The sequence below is a fragment of the Amphiprion ocellaris genome, chromosome 21 (genome assembly GCF_022539595.1).
Source record: "Amphiprion ocellaris isolate individual 3 ecotype Okinawa chromosome 21, ASM2253959v1, whole genome shotgun sequence".
Classification (NCBI taxonomy): domain Eukaryota; kingdom Metazoa; phylum Chordata; class Actinopteri; family Pomacentridae; genus Amphiprion; species Amphiprion ocellaris.
The window spans coordinates 17,432,021-17,447,466 of record NC_072786.1 but is presented as its reverse complement, the minus strand read 5'-3'; the positions used below and the strand labels follow the sequence as shown (position 1 = coordinate 17,447,466).

Sequence of the window (15,446 nt, the reverse complement as noted above, 5' to 3'; positions counted from 1 at the left end):
GAGTAACAGTAGCTCATCTGTTGAATTGGACCATACGGGCCACTCACCCACGTGCATCATTGAGCCTTGGCTGCCCATGACTCTCTCTGGTTCACCGCTGTTCCTTCCTTGGACCGCTTTTGATAAATACTGACCACTGCACACCAGGAACACCCCACAAGAGCTGAGATGCTCTGACCCAGTCGTCTTGTCATCCTCACTCAAATCCATACACTTGAACATTTTTCCTGCTTCTAATATCAGCTTTGAAGACAAAATGTTCACTCGCTGCCTAATATATCCATCCCACTAACAGGTACCATGATGAAGAGATAATCAGTGTTGTTCACTTCACCTGTCAGTGGTCATAATGTTATGCCTGATCAGTGTAATTCAACAGTCATTTAGATAAAGTGAATCTGTAAAGCAGAAGAAAAGCTGAAGTGTATTTGAGGGGAAAATGTCCAGTAATACAATAATGAGCCTAAATCTGCTGACTGCATCGCTGACATTGCTTTATTGGTTTATTTAAAATGTGAAAGCTGGTGTTCTTTATTTTAAAATGTTAATCTTGACTGATACAAACAACTGGAATTCACACTCTAATTTTTAGGTTGTGCTAAGTCAGATTTTCTATTTCTTTTTCTTCAAATGTATTTTACTGTCATTACACACTTCTGTGCTTCTTTAAAGTCTTTATTATCACTTGATGTTAAAATCATATCTTGCAGAAACTCATTTAACTTCTTCCCATATCAAACAAAAAAATAAAAACTCAATAAAAATCTAAAAGTTATTCCTGCTTATAATTCCCATTTTTATGTTGTTACTTAAAAATTGTATTTTGCAGAAGACAATGTAAGTTTTTTCCTTTTTAGAAAGATGATAAAAAACATTTTAAAGATTAAATAAAATATATAACAAAATTAATAAATGTATTCCTGCTAACAGTTTTCATTTTCACAAAATATTTTGATGACCTGATTACATCTTTGTTTCTGCAGCTTTTGCGCAATAATCTACCTTTATTTAATATCCTTATTTTGTATCTAATTATTCATTGTAAGCAGTCACTCCCCAGCTTACCACTCTGCAACAAAGGACCGTGTGTCTTGTAATATTTTTTGCTATGTAAGAAAACCAATAAGGCATTAGGATTTAAATGTTCATGTTTAAAACCAAGCGAGGACCTAATTAACCATCTTCGCTGTCGATTGTAGATCCGAGGTTATTACCGATGGACGACTGCATCCTCTCCTCCCTGTCACTGCCTCCTGGGTCCAAACCTCCCATCAACTCCTGCTCACCTGCTCTTAAAGACTCCACTCCTCCAGCACACGAAGGAACTTTCAGTCTTCCAATTGACTCGAGTAGCCTGGAGAGGTCGAGCAGGAGGAGCTCCGACACCACCAGACAGAGAATAAGGGAGACGAGGGAGTCCGGCAGCTGGCAGCGGCAGCTCAGAGGCAGAAACGCTTCTCAGGAGAAGAGAGTACAAAACTCGATTAGTACGCGGCCATGTGATGAAACCATAGACCTCACAACATCCAATGAGACAGCAGACACGGATTCAGAAGCCAGTGAGAGCAACCAAAGCTTGAGGGCAGCACAAGTTCTCAGGAAGCGGAAGTTAAGCGGAGATGTGGATGTTCCCGCAAAGCAGCCGGTGGAGGCTTCAGCTTTCTTGTAAGATCACCAATTTTTTTTTTTTCCAGTTATTACACAAAGACAATGAGACTGTGGTGTTTGTTGGTTAGGAATCACTTTTAGCTTCATTTTTTATTTACATTTTTGTTAGCTTTTTGTGTTTATATGTAACACTCAAAGCTTTATCCATATTTTTAGCCATGCTAGAGATGGTAATTTTGGTCTATTGGTCAATGCACCCCTTTGATATAGAATGACATGTCTTCAAAACTGTCAGGTAGAAGACCATTCAAAAGTTTGGGGTCACGTAGAAATGTCTTTATTTTTGAAAGAAAAGCATTTTTTTTCATCGAAGATAATGTTAAATTAATCAGAAATACATAAAATACATAAATATCTACATAGGGGTACAGAGAAACATTTCCAGCAACCATCACTCCTGTGTTCTAATGCTACATTGTGTTAGCTAATGGTGTTGAAAGGCTAACTGATGATTAGAAAACCCTTGTGCAGTTATGTTAGCATATGAATGAAAGTGAGTTTTCATGGAAAACGTGAAATTGCCTGGGTGACCCCAAACTTTTGACCGGTAGTGTAGATTGCCATGAAATTTCCTACATATGTCAATAATGCCCAGAGAAGATGTGCTAATGAATTTGAGACTTCCCTCATTATTCCTCTTGCACCACCAACAGATTGAATTCATCAGTCATGCAGTAAAATGCCTCAGAATCATATAGACACTTAAGCTTTGACTCTGGCTCCACTGAGATGTTGACACTTGTGATTCTGAGAGAATTAAATTACATGTTTCACATTTATGGGGTTATATTTTTATTTTTGGAGTCTACTGGCCTAAGTTTACATGCTTGAATGTTTAAAAAAAACCTCCCTATTTTCCACATGCTGTACTGCTGCAGCAGCTCTTCACACCATCTGTCAAGAACACTCTATTTTAAGGCCTCTCTCCTGTAAAGCGTTCTGATTGGCTAGCTGACAAAACAAAAGCAAGGCAAAGTTGGTTGCACATCATAACTCCACATCTCTCAGTATCAGGATGTAGCATTAGCAAAAGTGACTTTGATGAGGAAATAATGCATACTGCAAGGAAGCTGCTCACTTTCTAAGGTTGTGTAAAACTAGCAGCTAGGCAGGCTGTATGCAGATGTGTTACATGGTGATGTAAATAAGTAGAGGAAGAAAAGCCTGGACTTCAAATGAGGCATTTCAGACAGGTGAAGAGCAGTGTTTTCATTGGTAGAATAAAGGTTTGTAAGCTTGCAGACCTTTTACATGCTCAAAAAAGCTCACATGAACACATAAAATCAAAAGGAAATCACCAAAAAGTAAAGCATAGGCTCTTTAACTTTTCCTTCAGCACCACCATTGAATACAAATTTTCATTTCTGCTAAATTTCTAACTCTGTGGCTCTACATCAGCGAAACATTCATTCTTTCAGTGCCTTTTCATTCCTCAAAATAGCATTTTGTCACGGAATTATATCCATGTGAGGTCCATTTCAAACTACAATACAAACACTACAAACCCAAATAACTAAGCTGATTTTTGCAGACCACAAAATGAAAGAAACTACATTTATTTAATTAGAAAATGATTTCTGTACAGACATGATGTCAACTTAACTGTTTGACTTTTACAGGGATTCCTCAGTGGATGATGAGAATTCAGGTGAATCTCCTCTAATCTCGATATGGGGAGAATATACAGGTTCGTACAGATTATATTTGGCTCAGTTGATATTTGGTGTCTATATTTGTCATCACAGCTTTAAGTGACTCATCATTTGTAATTTCAGACTCTCAGGAAGGTTCTTTTCCGGTCGTAACGGACACAAAAGTTCCGTGGTCGGACGAGGAGACGCTTCATCTGCTGGACATCTGGGGGAAGGACTCTGTGCAGCGAGCTCTGAAGGGCTGCCTGAAGAACCGTCACATATTCACTCAAATCGCACAAAAGATGGCGGAGAGGGGCTACATGAGGACAGTGGAGCAGTGCCAGACCAGGATCAAACGGCTGAAGAAGGGCTTCCGCCAGAACAGCAAGTGAGTATTAAATGTTTCTGGAGCTGTCTGATGATGTCAACTGTCAGATAATTCTCAAACACAAGCTGCTATTTGCAAAACAAGAGAGAAAATGTCAGCATAGCTCAGACAAAGAGCCTATTCCAGAGCCTCATAGAAAAGTTGACAAATTTCAAGTAGAACATGAAATATGATAGTAATCATGTCATTTATATAGAGAAATTGGCAGGTTTAGAGGGTCCCATGCTAATTGGCTTCCTAAGATTTCATCTTTTTTTGATAGTATAACAGTCACAGAAAGCAGAATTCTGACTGAGTTTCCACAATGTACTCTCCCTGATCCACCACCAGAGGAAACTTCAAGGTAGAGCGGAAATTTTACGCCCAGCTGGAGCAGGTGCTCGGCTCTCCGGCTGCATCGGCTGTTCCTGAGGTCACCTATGATGTCGAGGAAGTCGTTGATGAAGATGAATCCCAAGACGCCGATGAGGATTTGCAGTTCATCGGTCAAACAGGCCAGTTGGAAATCGGTACAAGGCCAACAGCAAATGGTACATTTTTTGTGGCATTATAATGATTTTCGAAATCTATATCGGGGAATTTTATCCTCTTTTTAATGAAAAAAAATAAGAAAAACTGAATTTACATACTTTCCAATACTTTATGCTACTGAGAGTAAGGAGAATGAAATACAGCAAAAAAAAAAAAAATGCAGTAAAACAGCTCCATAAACTACATCCTCAGAATCTGTCTTTTTAATTTTTAATTATTATTATTATTATATTATTATTATTTTAATTTTAATTTTTAATTTTTTAATTTAATCTTAACAAAACTCTAGCATTATTATCAAATCAATTCAAGTTTATTTAGCATATATCACATTTTTCAAATAGTAAAATAAGTGCAAAAAGCAAGTCAGAAAACAGGATTAAAACCTGCAGTATCAAATTCTAAATTTAGTAAAATATGTGCAAAAAGCAAGTTAGAAAATAGCAAAAAAAATCTGTAAGATCAATTTCTAAAATAAAACATGTATATATTGCTAAAATTCTGAGACCTAAGAGCAACCAAAAATCATATTTTTGTTCTGCTTTTTAAAATGGCTCATGCTTGGACAACTCCAATCCGTTCCACAACCTCACACCACATATTTAGAAAGACAAACGAACTTTAGTGTTGTGCAAAAACTTCCGTTTTAATTTTAAATCCCCCCTTCCAAGTTGGTTGTTTACATGGCTTTTTAAACAAATACAAACCCTTCAAATCAGTTCAGATCTACAGAAATCAGTTTTTTTTGTTTTTGTTTTTGTTTTTTTTTAATCCTTTTTGGTAACAATTAGGAGTCGTGCAGAAATATTCTGTATCGGCTGTAAATGATACAGAAATTGTTGCAGGTCTTCTATATTGAACTATAAGGTCATTTCAGAATTGGAGGACGTTTGGGCTTCAACATTTTTGAAAAATAAACTTTCTCTTTTGCAATTTTCTGCTCCATATTCATCAATAATAGGTAATAAACTATGAAAGGCTTGATTGGCTCAGTTTACACATCAGTGGTACCATTTTTATACCTTGTTTTATGTGTTGTTTGCTAACCCTACTCTAATCACAGTAACAGGGTTGCTAATCCATGCTAATGTTAGCTTTTTCTCAGCAGTAGAAGCTGGATATTTAGCTAGCTGTTACTGCTGACCAAGAGGACAAACTCACTGATGGAGTAAAGTAAAGCAAAAATTAAAAAGAATTTGACTTATCCTGATAATATGAGGCAGAGTGAGACATTCAATCAAGGCTGACAATGTTATGAAAATATGAAAAATAGAAGCGAGGACATAGCTTTGTTCTATACATTCTTTAGGAAAACTGTTTGATGATCCAGCCTATCATCTGAATCAATGTTTTCTTCTTCTAAAAGCTAAAAAGGTTATGCTAACAGGGTTGTTGTGGGAACACACGTTCCATGCATAATAATTATTATTTAAAATATTATGTTGATTAAAAAAATTTTCCCACAATTTCGAGACATCAATGAAAACATGAATACCAAAAAAAAAAAAAGGTTGAGGTTTAATTTTAACTGTTTTATTTCAGATTTAATTTCGTCATCAGAGGAGTGGGACAAGAGAAAAATGTCATTTTAGGGGAACTCCAGACTTATTTTAACGTATTTTAAAACCATTTTCAAACATTCTTTTCTCCTAAAGTTTTTAGATTTGGTCTCAGGACAAGTAAATTTATGCAACAACTACGTTTTAGTATTTTGTACATGAATTATTTGAAATTTGATGGGTAGCATTTGTTGACTGTATTAAAAATTAACAGACATTAGTCTAAATACAGTGTTATGTTAAAATGACAGATTCAAGTATAATTATTGTTTGTAACTAAACAAAGTGATTCATGTTTTTATTTTAAGGAACTAGAAGTGTTCCATGGACAGACTTGGAGTCTTTGACCCTGATCAACACATGGGGTGAAGACAAGATACAGCGGGAGCTCAGAGGGATATACAGAACTGGAGACCTCTTCTCCATCATCTCCAGCAAGCTAACCGCCCAGGGCTTCTCCAGAACACCGGAGCAGTGTCAGGCCAGACTGAAACGGCTGAAAAATAGCTTCAGACATTGCTACCAAAACAAGTATGTTTAATTTCAGTGGAGAGAATGGAAGGAAGATGTCATTTATTCTTTAATTTATATGTGTGTTCTTGTCTCGTGATTATATTGTAGCCTGAAAGGACAAGATCGAGTTGAGTGCAAGTTTTACAACGAGCTGGGAAGATTTTTAGTGAAGGACTTTCCTTCAGTGCCGCAGCTGAATGAAATACAAGCAGAGCAAGAGGACAGTGACTTTCCTGCCTACAGTCATGAGGACATCGGTAAACTCACATATCTTCTACTAATTTTAGGGGGATGTGGGAGGAGAGTTAAGGCAGGGTTACCAGTTTTAAGGTTCCGCTTCAGGTGAGATTCTGAGGAGGTGCTCTTAATAGTAAAATGGTAAAAACCTAACACTAGCTAGTAAAATATAGAGAAGCCCCAGGTGCCAGAAAAAGCTTCACCTTATACAATATAGACTCTTTAGTATTTGTACTTCAAGATTTTATCCTCTGGGAGGTGCCATAGAGTTAGGAAATGCAAAATGCAGTCAGAATACCAAGTCACAGTTCAATTTTGAAATCAGCTGTTTTCTTCTTTTCAGGCTCTTTGTGTTTATGAACTGTTTTGTTAATTTATGGTGCAGTTTTTCCACAATGTGGACAGTAGCATTTACAGCAGGATGATTAAGATAGGTTTGGACAAATCTCAACATTTAATAATCTTTTAGCACAGCAAACGTAGTTTCAGACCATTGCATTTAATAACAGTTTGACTGTCGTAATAGTCATGATTTATATTGATTCTCTGAAATTTTATTGTCATGCACAGTATATTTAAATTGAACTTCACTGCCCCGAAACCCACCAGTGGATTTGAAAAGCACGCTATCTTTCTGAATAATCACCAAGAGCCAGAAACTGCAAAAACAAGCAAAAAAAGGAGTCCTCTCTGTGAACTACTCATCTTATGTCTGGCCAGCTTGACATGCCAAACTTCAACAAATCTAAAATCTTTTTTTTTTCTGTTAAAATCGCTTTATTCTACATGTCTCTTTTATAAAACTTGCCAAAAATATATTGCGTATATGAAACTAATTCTGTGACAAATGAAAAATTATACAATTCTTGGCACAACTGTGAAGCTATTATTGACTCAGACGCCACCAACGATCACATGACCAAAATAAAAGGGGCTTTTCAGCTGAAATACAGGCTTTATAAATACAGTGTAGAAACAAATAAAAAATGCAAGTAGGAAAATATCTATAGTATGTAGAGTGATCATATTTTTTCCAGCATTGGTAACACCTGCAGGCAACTGGAAAATGTTTCTACATATTCATTACATTTGATTCTTCCTGTTTTCAAACGTTCAACTTTATTTTTTTGTTGTGATTCGTAGCATTGTAGTTTTGGTATACTGCACAGAAGACATTTTGAGGTTTTTTTGAGTCCATAGTTCTAGTCATGGTTGCTTCTTCCATAGAGGTGTAGGACTTTACACTACAGTGAAAAATGAGCCCACGATGAAGAAAAATGTGAGCGAAAAGTTCAGAAACTGTTAAGACTCAGTCCCATGGCAGAAAGTGCAGCCTGACTAATGTAGAACATCAACACCAGAGGAATAATACATAGTGGCAGAATGAGCTCAATCAAATGAGTTATTATTTATTGGGGTTTTTATTTTCTCTTGTCTTCAGAGTCTGCTGTGGGAGTTCAGGAGGACAGGAAGAAGGTTCCCTGGTCGGACAAAGAGACGATCATCCTTCTGGAGAGCTGGGGAGACCCACAGGTAGATATCACCCATCCTGCCTGATAACAAGTAATAATGATGCCCTTAATTTTCCTGATAATCTGATTGTGCTGCCATTCAATTCCACTTCGTTGTTTAATTTGTCAGTTTGAGATCATACTGATCTGAACCCAGGTTTACTTTACCTGCACTTCTTATTTTGTTCTTATTTAAAACTGCTGTCATGACAGTTTTTACTATCTTTACTATGAATTCTGTTTATTTAGGTCCAGCAGTGCCTGAGACGCTACCCACACAATGGTCACATTTTCACGGAAATATCAGAGAAGCTCAGCGCTAACGGCTACACCCGCAGCGCGGAGCAGTGCCACACCAGGATCAAACGGCTGAAAGCGAGCTACCGACACTGTCAGGACAACATGTGGTAAAAACGGCACATGGTCTTTTTAAATTCTGCACAGTGGGGAACACTTATGGTTAATCCACCTCTCTGTACTCCCTGCAGCGCATCTGGGACTGTTAGAGTCGACTTTAAATTCTACGATCTGCTGGAGCAAATCCTGGATAAGCAGCCGTCAACTTCGTCAGCGGTGATTACAGATTCTATTGAAATATCAGAAGACTCCAATGATGAATCAGGGACTGAAAGAGGTAAAGTGTTCCCTAATACCAAGATTACATTACACTCTCTACTAATTGTAGATATGTTAATATACACTATTGTTCAAAAGTTTGAGGTCACCCCAGCAATGTCAATGTTTCCATGAAAACTTACAGTTTTATTCATGTGCTAACATAACTGCGCAAGGGTTTTCTAATCATCAATTAGCCTTTCTACACCATTAGCTAACACAATGTAGCATTAGAACACAGGAGTGATGGTTGCTGGAAATGTTCCTCTGTACCTCTATGTAGATATTCCATTAAAAATCAGACGTTTCCAACTAGAATAGTCATTTACCACATTAACAATGTCTAGACTGTATTTCTGATTCATTTAATGTTATCTTCATTGAAAAAACTGTTTTTCTTTTGAAAATAAGGACATTTCTAAGTTACCCCAAACTTTTGAATGGTAGTGTAGCTGTACACTACTTTATTCGAATGTAAATACAAATGAACAAGAAAGTCCTAAAGAAATATATGAGATTGTTGCACATACATAAGAAAATGTGTGCACACTAACTTACTGATTAGCTGGATTTTAGTTTTGTGTTCATATTCACCTAAATCTGCTTTACTGTCTCTAAAAACCTGATGATTTTTCAGGCGTCATAAGTAATAGTATTACATTTCTACATCATAATTAGTTATAAAATTAATGAGATTAAATGGAGGTGACTTCAATGTAATGAATTTTATCGGATGAAAAAATATAACTCTCTAGTTACTATTATAACTAGAGAAGCACTCCGAGAGCACAGTACTCCTTCAAGGATGTTCATTCCCCCATTGTAAGAAATGCAGCATTTTTTTTTATTAGTTACTGATGATCAGAAATCACAGCAACATAGAATTTGACCATTTAATATAGATGTACCCACAAACAAAATTACCTGCCCTGAGTAGAATCGTGTGTTATGCATGTGTACATTATGTACGGATACCGAATTGCGTGACCTAAATTTGTAGCGGGCGGTGGGAATTGATGGGACTCAAAACACCCCCACAATTTAATCAATTGTACGATTTCCGACGGATAAGTCCCAATAAGTCCACAGTGGATGATCTGTAGTAGGATCACAATCGTGTGATCGTCAGAAGGCAGCTGATGTAGTGTTCATTTGTTGTCATGGTTACAGTGACGCCGTTCTGCTATCTTGCAATGATACAGAAATCTTTAACTAATCCGTGGATCCTTGTGTCATTTCTGATCTTCCCTGAAAATTTTATCCAAATCCGTTAGTCCATTTTTGAGTAATGTTGCTAACAGACAGACAGACAAACCATCGTTGATCGTCACATAACTTGGCCACGTTCCTTGGCGGAGTAATAATGAGTTTGTATTAAGGTCATCAGGTTCCAAACTTGAGTATTTAAAAAAAATAGTTTCCCTATATGTGTAATATTAATATAGTAAAACAAAAATATCAAAATTCCAAAAGTGTATAAATGTAGTTTTGTTTCTGTTTTTGCTCCGGTCACATTTTTATTCACTGTGGGCTCATTTTTCACTGCAATATAAAATTGAGCACCTCTATGGAAACTGCACAACCATAACTAGAAGTAGAGAGAACTCACAAATAACAAAAAATATGAGTTATAATGCCAAAAATCATTAAAAACTGAATTGAAGAAATTCTAGAATCAAGATAACTGACATTTTCAAGTGTCCATGGGGTTTACCAGTACTGTTTTACTACTTGCCTGTAGTTCAGCTGAAAAGTCTCAGAATTTTTGTCACATTTCTATTCGTCGCAGCTTAGTCTCTATTAGACAAGTGTTGAATTTTTAGTTTTTTGCAGAATCTCATTGCGTTTGGTTTATTTTTAAATGAGTAAAGTTGATTTCAATGAAATGTCACAATTTTAAAATTTAGATTATTAGTTTAAACTCTGTCATAAAGTTGTGGTTTTAGTCATTGGAAAAAAAAAAACCCATAACATTTCTTTCAAATTCACCGCATTCTGGAGATTTTTATATATAAACCTGAGAGTGCCTTGGTTGTTTTTGGACTGTAGACCAATGCTAAGAAGTTCCATTAGTAGCCACTGAGACGGTTATTATTTTATCATCAATATGTAGACGTACTTTGAAAGGTCCTAATAGCTCACAAGCTATAGTTGCCATTATAAGTAATTTAAAATAATCAAGTAAAAGAAGAAACAAAGTCAGTTCAGTTTTTTTCTGTTATTGGACATAAAAAAGTCTGACTTCTTGGCTGAAGTAAATATTAGCCAACAGTCCGTTCATACCAGTGCTGAGACTGAAGTGCTGTGTCTCTGATGTAAGATGGAGAAACCGGCGTGTCACCAGAAAAACCAGCACCGAGCTCATGGTTGGACGAGGAGACTCTGGCGCTTATCGATATCTGGGGGGATGAAGACGTTCAAAAGGCGCTGAGGGGTTTCGTCCACAACGGGCACGTTTATGCCGACATTTCAGAGAGGATGCACGACCTGGGCTTCTCAAAAACCTCCGAGCAGTGCCGCTGGAAAGTCAAGTCACTAAGGGTCAACTTTCGGCAGAGCTACGACCGGAAGAAGTGAGATCAGACTTTCTGTCCATTTGTCTGTTTCTCTGTCTTTATAATCCAGTATAAACATAACGCTGCATGTTTTTACTCTTTCTAGATGTGGAAGAAAAGTAGATTACAAGTTCTATAACCAGCTGGAGCAAATACTGGGACAGGAAGCAGTTTCTATCGATGAGTACGATGAAAAAGACGAACAGATGGAGCAGGATCCAGGTACAGCTGTTTTTCACACATCTGTAGAAGAACTTGGATGAAACATGCAGTTGTAGGTTTGATCAGCTGTTGTGTCTTCCTGTAGGTGGAGACGGTGTAAACACAGCGTGGACAGAGCAGGAGACAGTCGCTCTCATTGAGATTTGGGCGGCGGACGACGTGCAGCACAGCCTGAAAACCTGCATCCGCAATGGGCACATATTTGCCGACATATCGGAGAAACTGGCCTCCATGGGCTTCCTGAGGACGGCCGAGCAATGCCACTCCCGGATTAAAAGGCTGAAGAAGACCTACAGGCGCTACCGCAACAGCAGGAGGTAAATAAAACAAACTAATAATTTACTAATAACGTGATTTGAGCTTGTTGTTTTCCTGCTGACTTTGAATTTATGTTTTCCAGAACTGGAGGGCGGCCTGCGGTGTTTCGATATTTCCACTTTCTTGCCCCGGTGCTCGGTGATGAATCTGTGTTTGTTCCTGATGTGAACACGACTGTAGCTGATACCACCTCACAGCCGCTTGTGGACAATGATCCCGTCATATGTAGGTGCAATCCATTTGTCCAGATATATCAACAATTAATGCACACTAATAAAACTGGTGTTCCACCTTTCAGACGAGCAGCCCTCCACCAGCCACCACTTGGTCGACCTGAGCAGAAAGATGCCCTGGTTGGACCAGGAGACCAGAACCCTGCTGGAGATCTGGGGTGAAGACAGCGTCCAGCTCACCCTGAGAGGCTGCCTGAAGAACCGACACGTGTTTGAGTACGTCTCAGAGAAGATGAGCGACCGAGGATTCATCAGGACCTCAGAGCAGTGCTACACTCGCATCAAGCGCCTTAAACATGGCTTCCTCCATGAGAAGTTAGTAATGACACAAATATGATATATACACTACCAGTCAAAAGTTCAGGGTCACCCAGACAATTTCATGTTCTCCATGAAAACTCACACTTTTATTCTTGTGCTAACATAATTGCACAAGGGTTTTCTAATCATCAATTAGCCTTTCAACACCATTAGCTAACACAATGTAGCATTAGAACACAGGAGTGATGGTTGCTGGAAATGTTCCTCTGTACCTCTATGGAGATATTCCATTAAAAATCATCCGTTTCCAGCTAGAATAGTCATTTACCACATTAACGATGTCTACACTGGATTTCCGATTGATTTAATGTTATCTTTATTGAAAAAAATCTGCTTTTCTTTCAAAAATAAGGACATTTCTAAGTGACCCCAAACTTCTGAACGGTAGTGTATGTATACAGACATATACTTACACATCTACACACCCGAACACAGCACAATAAATAAATTCAGTAAATAAAATTCAGTGTTGCAGGTATTTAAAAGATGAATATCAGATGGAGTGCTGTGTTTCCTCTAGGATTTTTTTCAGCAGCGGCGGCAGGCTCTCTGGGACCGTGGCGGCGTAAACAAATGGCACTTAACTGCAGATTTTACTTTTACAACCTTTATTTAATGGCCTGTTGAAAATAGCTTTTTAATGGCTGAATGTAAAAATAAAAAAAATTTTTTAAAAATTTGAACAAGGTCATCCGAAAATGCAGTCAGCAGTTACATCATGGAGTGTAGATATTAGCTTCATGCTATCAATAGTTTACTCACACTAGTGACACTGAATTGGCACAGGGCCCAATTAACTGAAGCTACCGATTTGTTACTTAATGTTAGCTGGCCATCAATATTTTGTGAATATCTATTTAACTTGTAAAATCTATTATGAGTTATCTTCCACTAATAACTTTTCTCAAGTAAGTTGCTGCCCTATTTTCCAAGACGACACTCCTCTGACTCTCTGACCTGCTGCCTGGGTGCTTGACGTGACGTCACTTTCAAGGCCACGCTCTCGCGAGGAATTGACATATTAACCAGATGTATCAAAGAGTAGATACTGGGCAGGATAGTTATCTGTAGTTTACCTTAGTACTCGCGAGTACCCGACACAGTGCAAGACAAGGTGGACATGCAGCGGCGGTATATTTGCGACATTAGAAAAATAAATAAAAGAAAAGAAATTTGAAGGAATGGCGGCCCACCGCTCCTAAATGAATGTAGAGGAAACACTGGAGTGAATGATTTGGAGTATTGGTTAGTTTTGCATGATGGCAGCAAAGAGAATCCACCTTTCTCATATTCTGGAGGAGCCAGAATATTTTCTTTCCTTGGTATTTGTTGGTTGCAAAAAGAACTCGGGCCTCGTTGCTTCACTTGCACTCCAAGTTTCTTGTGGGTCGTACAGGTAACATATGCACCTTATGTATAATGTATAATAGCATCACAAGGTGTTTTTGTCTGCTTTAATGTCAAACAAACTTAATGTTGTGTCTCATAAATACAACAAAGTTACCCTTTTATTACTGTAAATATTTCTGTCAATGATTTAAGGCCTTCAGTAGTAAAATTAGAGGTTCGTTAGTATTGCTCAGCTTTTCCTTTGCAACATTTTCAGTTTGTTCATTCTAAAACAACCCATCTTTACTATTTGCTTTAATAAAGTTCACTTTTTCAATGATTTTTGTTTGGTTGATAGTCAGTAAAGGTCCACACGATGAATGAGTTTTAAGTTGCTCCCGTAATTTAAATGGAAAATGTACAAATTAAAATGTGAGGTGTTTAGTTTTAACTGCAGGTTTATGTTCCTTCAATTTCAGGGAGGATTTTAAATACTTCAGTGAGATGGAGACGATATTCAGGAAGGAGCTGAAAGTGGATGATTCTGTTGCAGAGACGTCGATCATAGAGGACCCAGAGGAGTGTGTACCTGAACTGAGCCCAAAGAAAGGTAAAACTGTACGGAAAAGAAGCTTTACAACAGCTAGGAAGTGATTTTTTTTAAATATACAAGTTCATCATCAGATGCTGCAGGAATAATGGATCCAGCTCAGTTTATAATAAATATATCTGCATTTATGATACAGGATTGACACTTTTTGAATCTTTTAGCTCATTTTGTTCTTGTTTGCTGCAACAACAATAATAATTTTTTGAAATACATGAATTATCTGTTCAAAATGCCTTCAGAAGAAAAGTGATGCAACATAAAAAGAAAATCTGACTAAAAGCAGCACACATAAGTAAATATTTACTGTTATATTAAAAATATATAGTTAAGTACTTTGACATTCTTCACAATGCTAAAAAATGGAGAAACTGGCAGCATATGCTTAAAAATAGCTTATGAGCTCCTACTTTATCAAATTCCAGTTAAAAAAAAAAGTGAAAACTTAGTATGTAGTTTTTTCTGACTATTATTGCAGAACCTCTTGTCCTTTTCAACCATATTCCTGACTTGAAAGGATTTTATAAAAAGTGTTACAAATAAATCCCAAGGAGTCATGAGTAAATCTGCCTCTAAACCGTCCACAGTTTCTTGTTTTTACTAAACATTAAAACATATGCCAGATAATTCGAATCTTTAAGGTGTTTGGTAAAGATCTCTGAGGATGTGTAATATCCTGTGCAGCTCTTTCTTGTTTTAATTTTTCATTCTTTTGTATGGATTGTTTTATAAATCTGTCTCCTATCAGTCACCTCAGGTAGCCAGTGGACGTCTGAGAGCTCTAAGTTGCCCTGGGGCGACGGGGAGACTGAGGCCCTCCTGGACATCTGGGGGAGCGAGGAGATCCAGGAGAACTTGAAGGGCTGCACCAAGAACAAACACATCTTCATCCAGATCTCTGACGTCATGGCCAGCCAGGGCTACAAGCGAACGCCTGAACAGTGTCAGTCCAGGATAAAGAGGCTGAGGGCCAATTTCAAACAGTTTCTGGAAGGCAGAAAGTAAGCTGTTCACAGTTTTATCCTCTATACTTTTTTAACTCTCTGAATCCCAAGCAGTTGCTGCAAGTTTTCTGCTCTTCTCACATTTTTACTCACTGTAGGTTCATTTTTCAAAGTCCTGCACCTCTGTGGAAACAACAGAATCATGATTCCAATTAAAAAATACCTTAGTCTGTGCTGTATGACAGTTACAATGACATAAAT

General features: G+C 37.6%; 1 protein-coding gene across 1 annotated transcript in view; it reads left to right on the top strand.

The window, feature by feature from the left end:
- Positions 1-15,446, top strand: part of zgc:113263 (uncharacterized protein LOC503753 homolog) — a 33,439-nt gene that overhangs the window by 13,903 nt on the left and 4,090 nt on the right. Inside the window, exons 7-22 of the mRNA XM_023266122.3 lie at positions 1,200-1,665; positions 3,288-3,355; positions 3,444-3,690; positions 4,021-4,220; positions 6,089-6,311; positions 6,402-6,550; positions 7,972-8,063; positions 8,291-8,448; positions 8,530-8,675; positions 10,977-11,229; positions 11,318-11,433; positions 11,519-11,750; positions 11,834-11,976; positions 12,050-12,299; positions 14,114-14,244; positions 14,990-15,242. Of these exons, the coding sequence (XP_023121890.1) occupies positions 1,200-1,665; positions 3,288-3,355; positions 3,444-3,690; positions 4,021-4,220; positions 6,089-6,311; positions 6,402-6,550; positions 7,972-8,063; positions 8,291-8,448; positions 8,530-8,675; positions 10,977-11,229; positions 11,318-11,433; positions 11,519-11,750; positions 11,834-11,976; positions 12,050-12,299; positions 14,114-14,244; positions 14,990-15,242 (3,127 nt within the window). The remainder of the gene's footprint in view (positions 1-1,199; positions 1,666-3,287; positions 3,356-3,443; positions 3,691-4,020; positions 4,221-6,088; positions 6,312-6,401; positions 6,551-7,971; positions 8,064-8,290; positions 8,449-8,529; positions 8,676-10,976; positions 11,230-11,317; positions 11,434-11,518; positions 11,751-11,833; positions 11,977-12,049; positions 12,300-14,113; positions 14,245-14,989; positions 15,243-15,446) is intronic.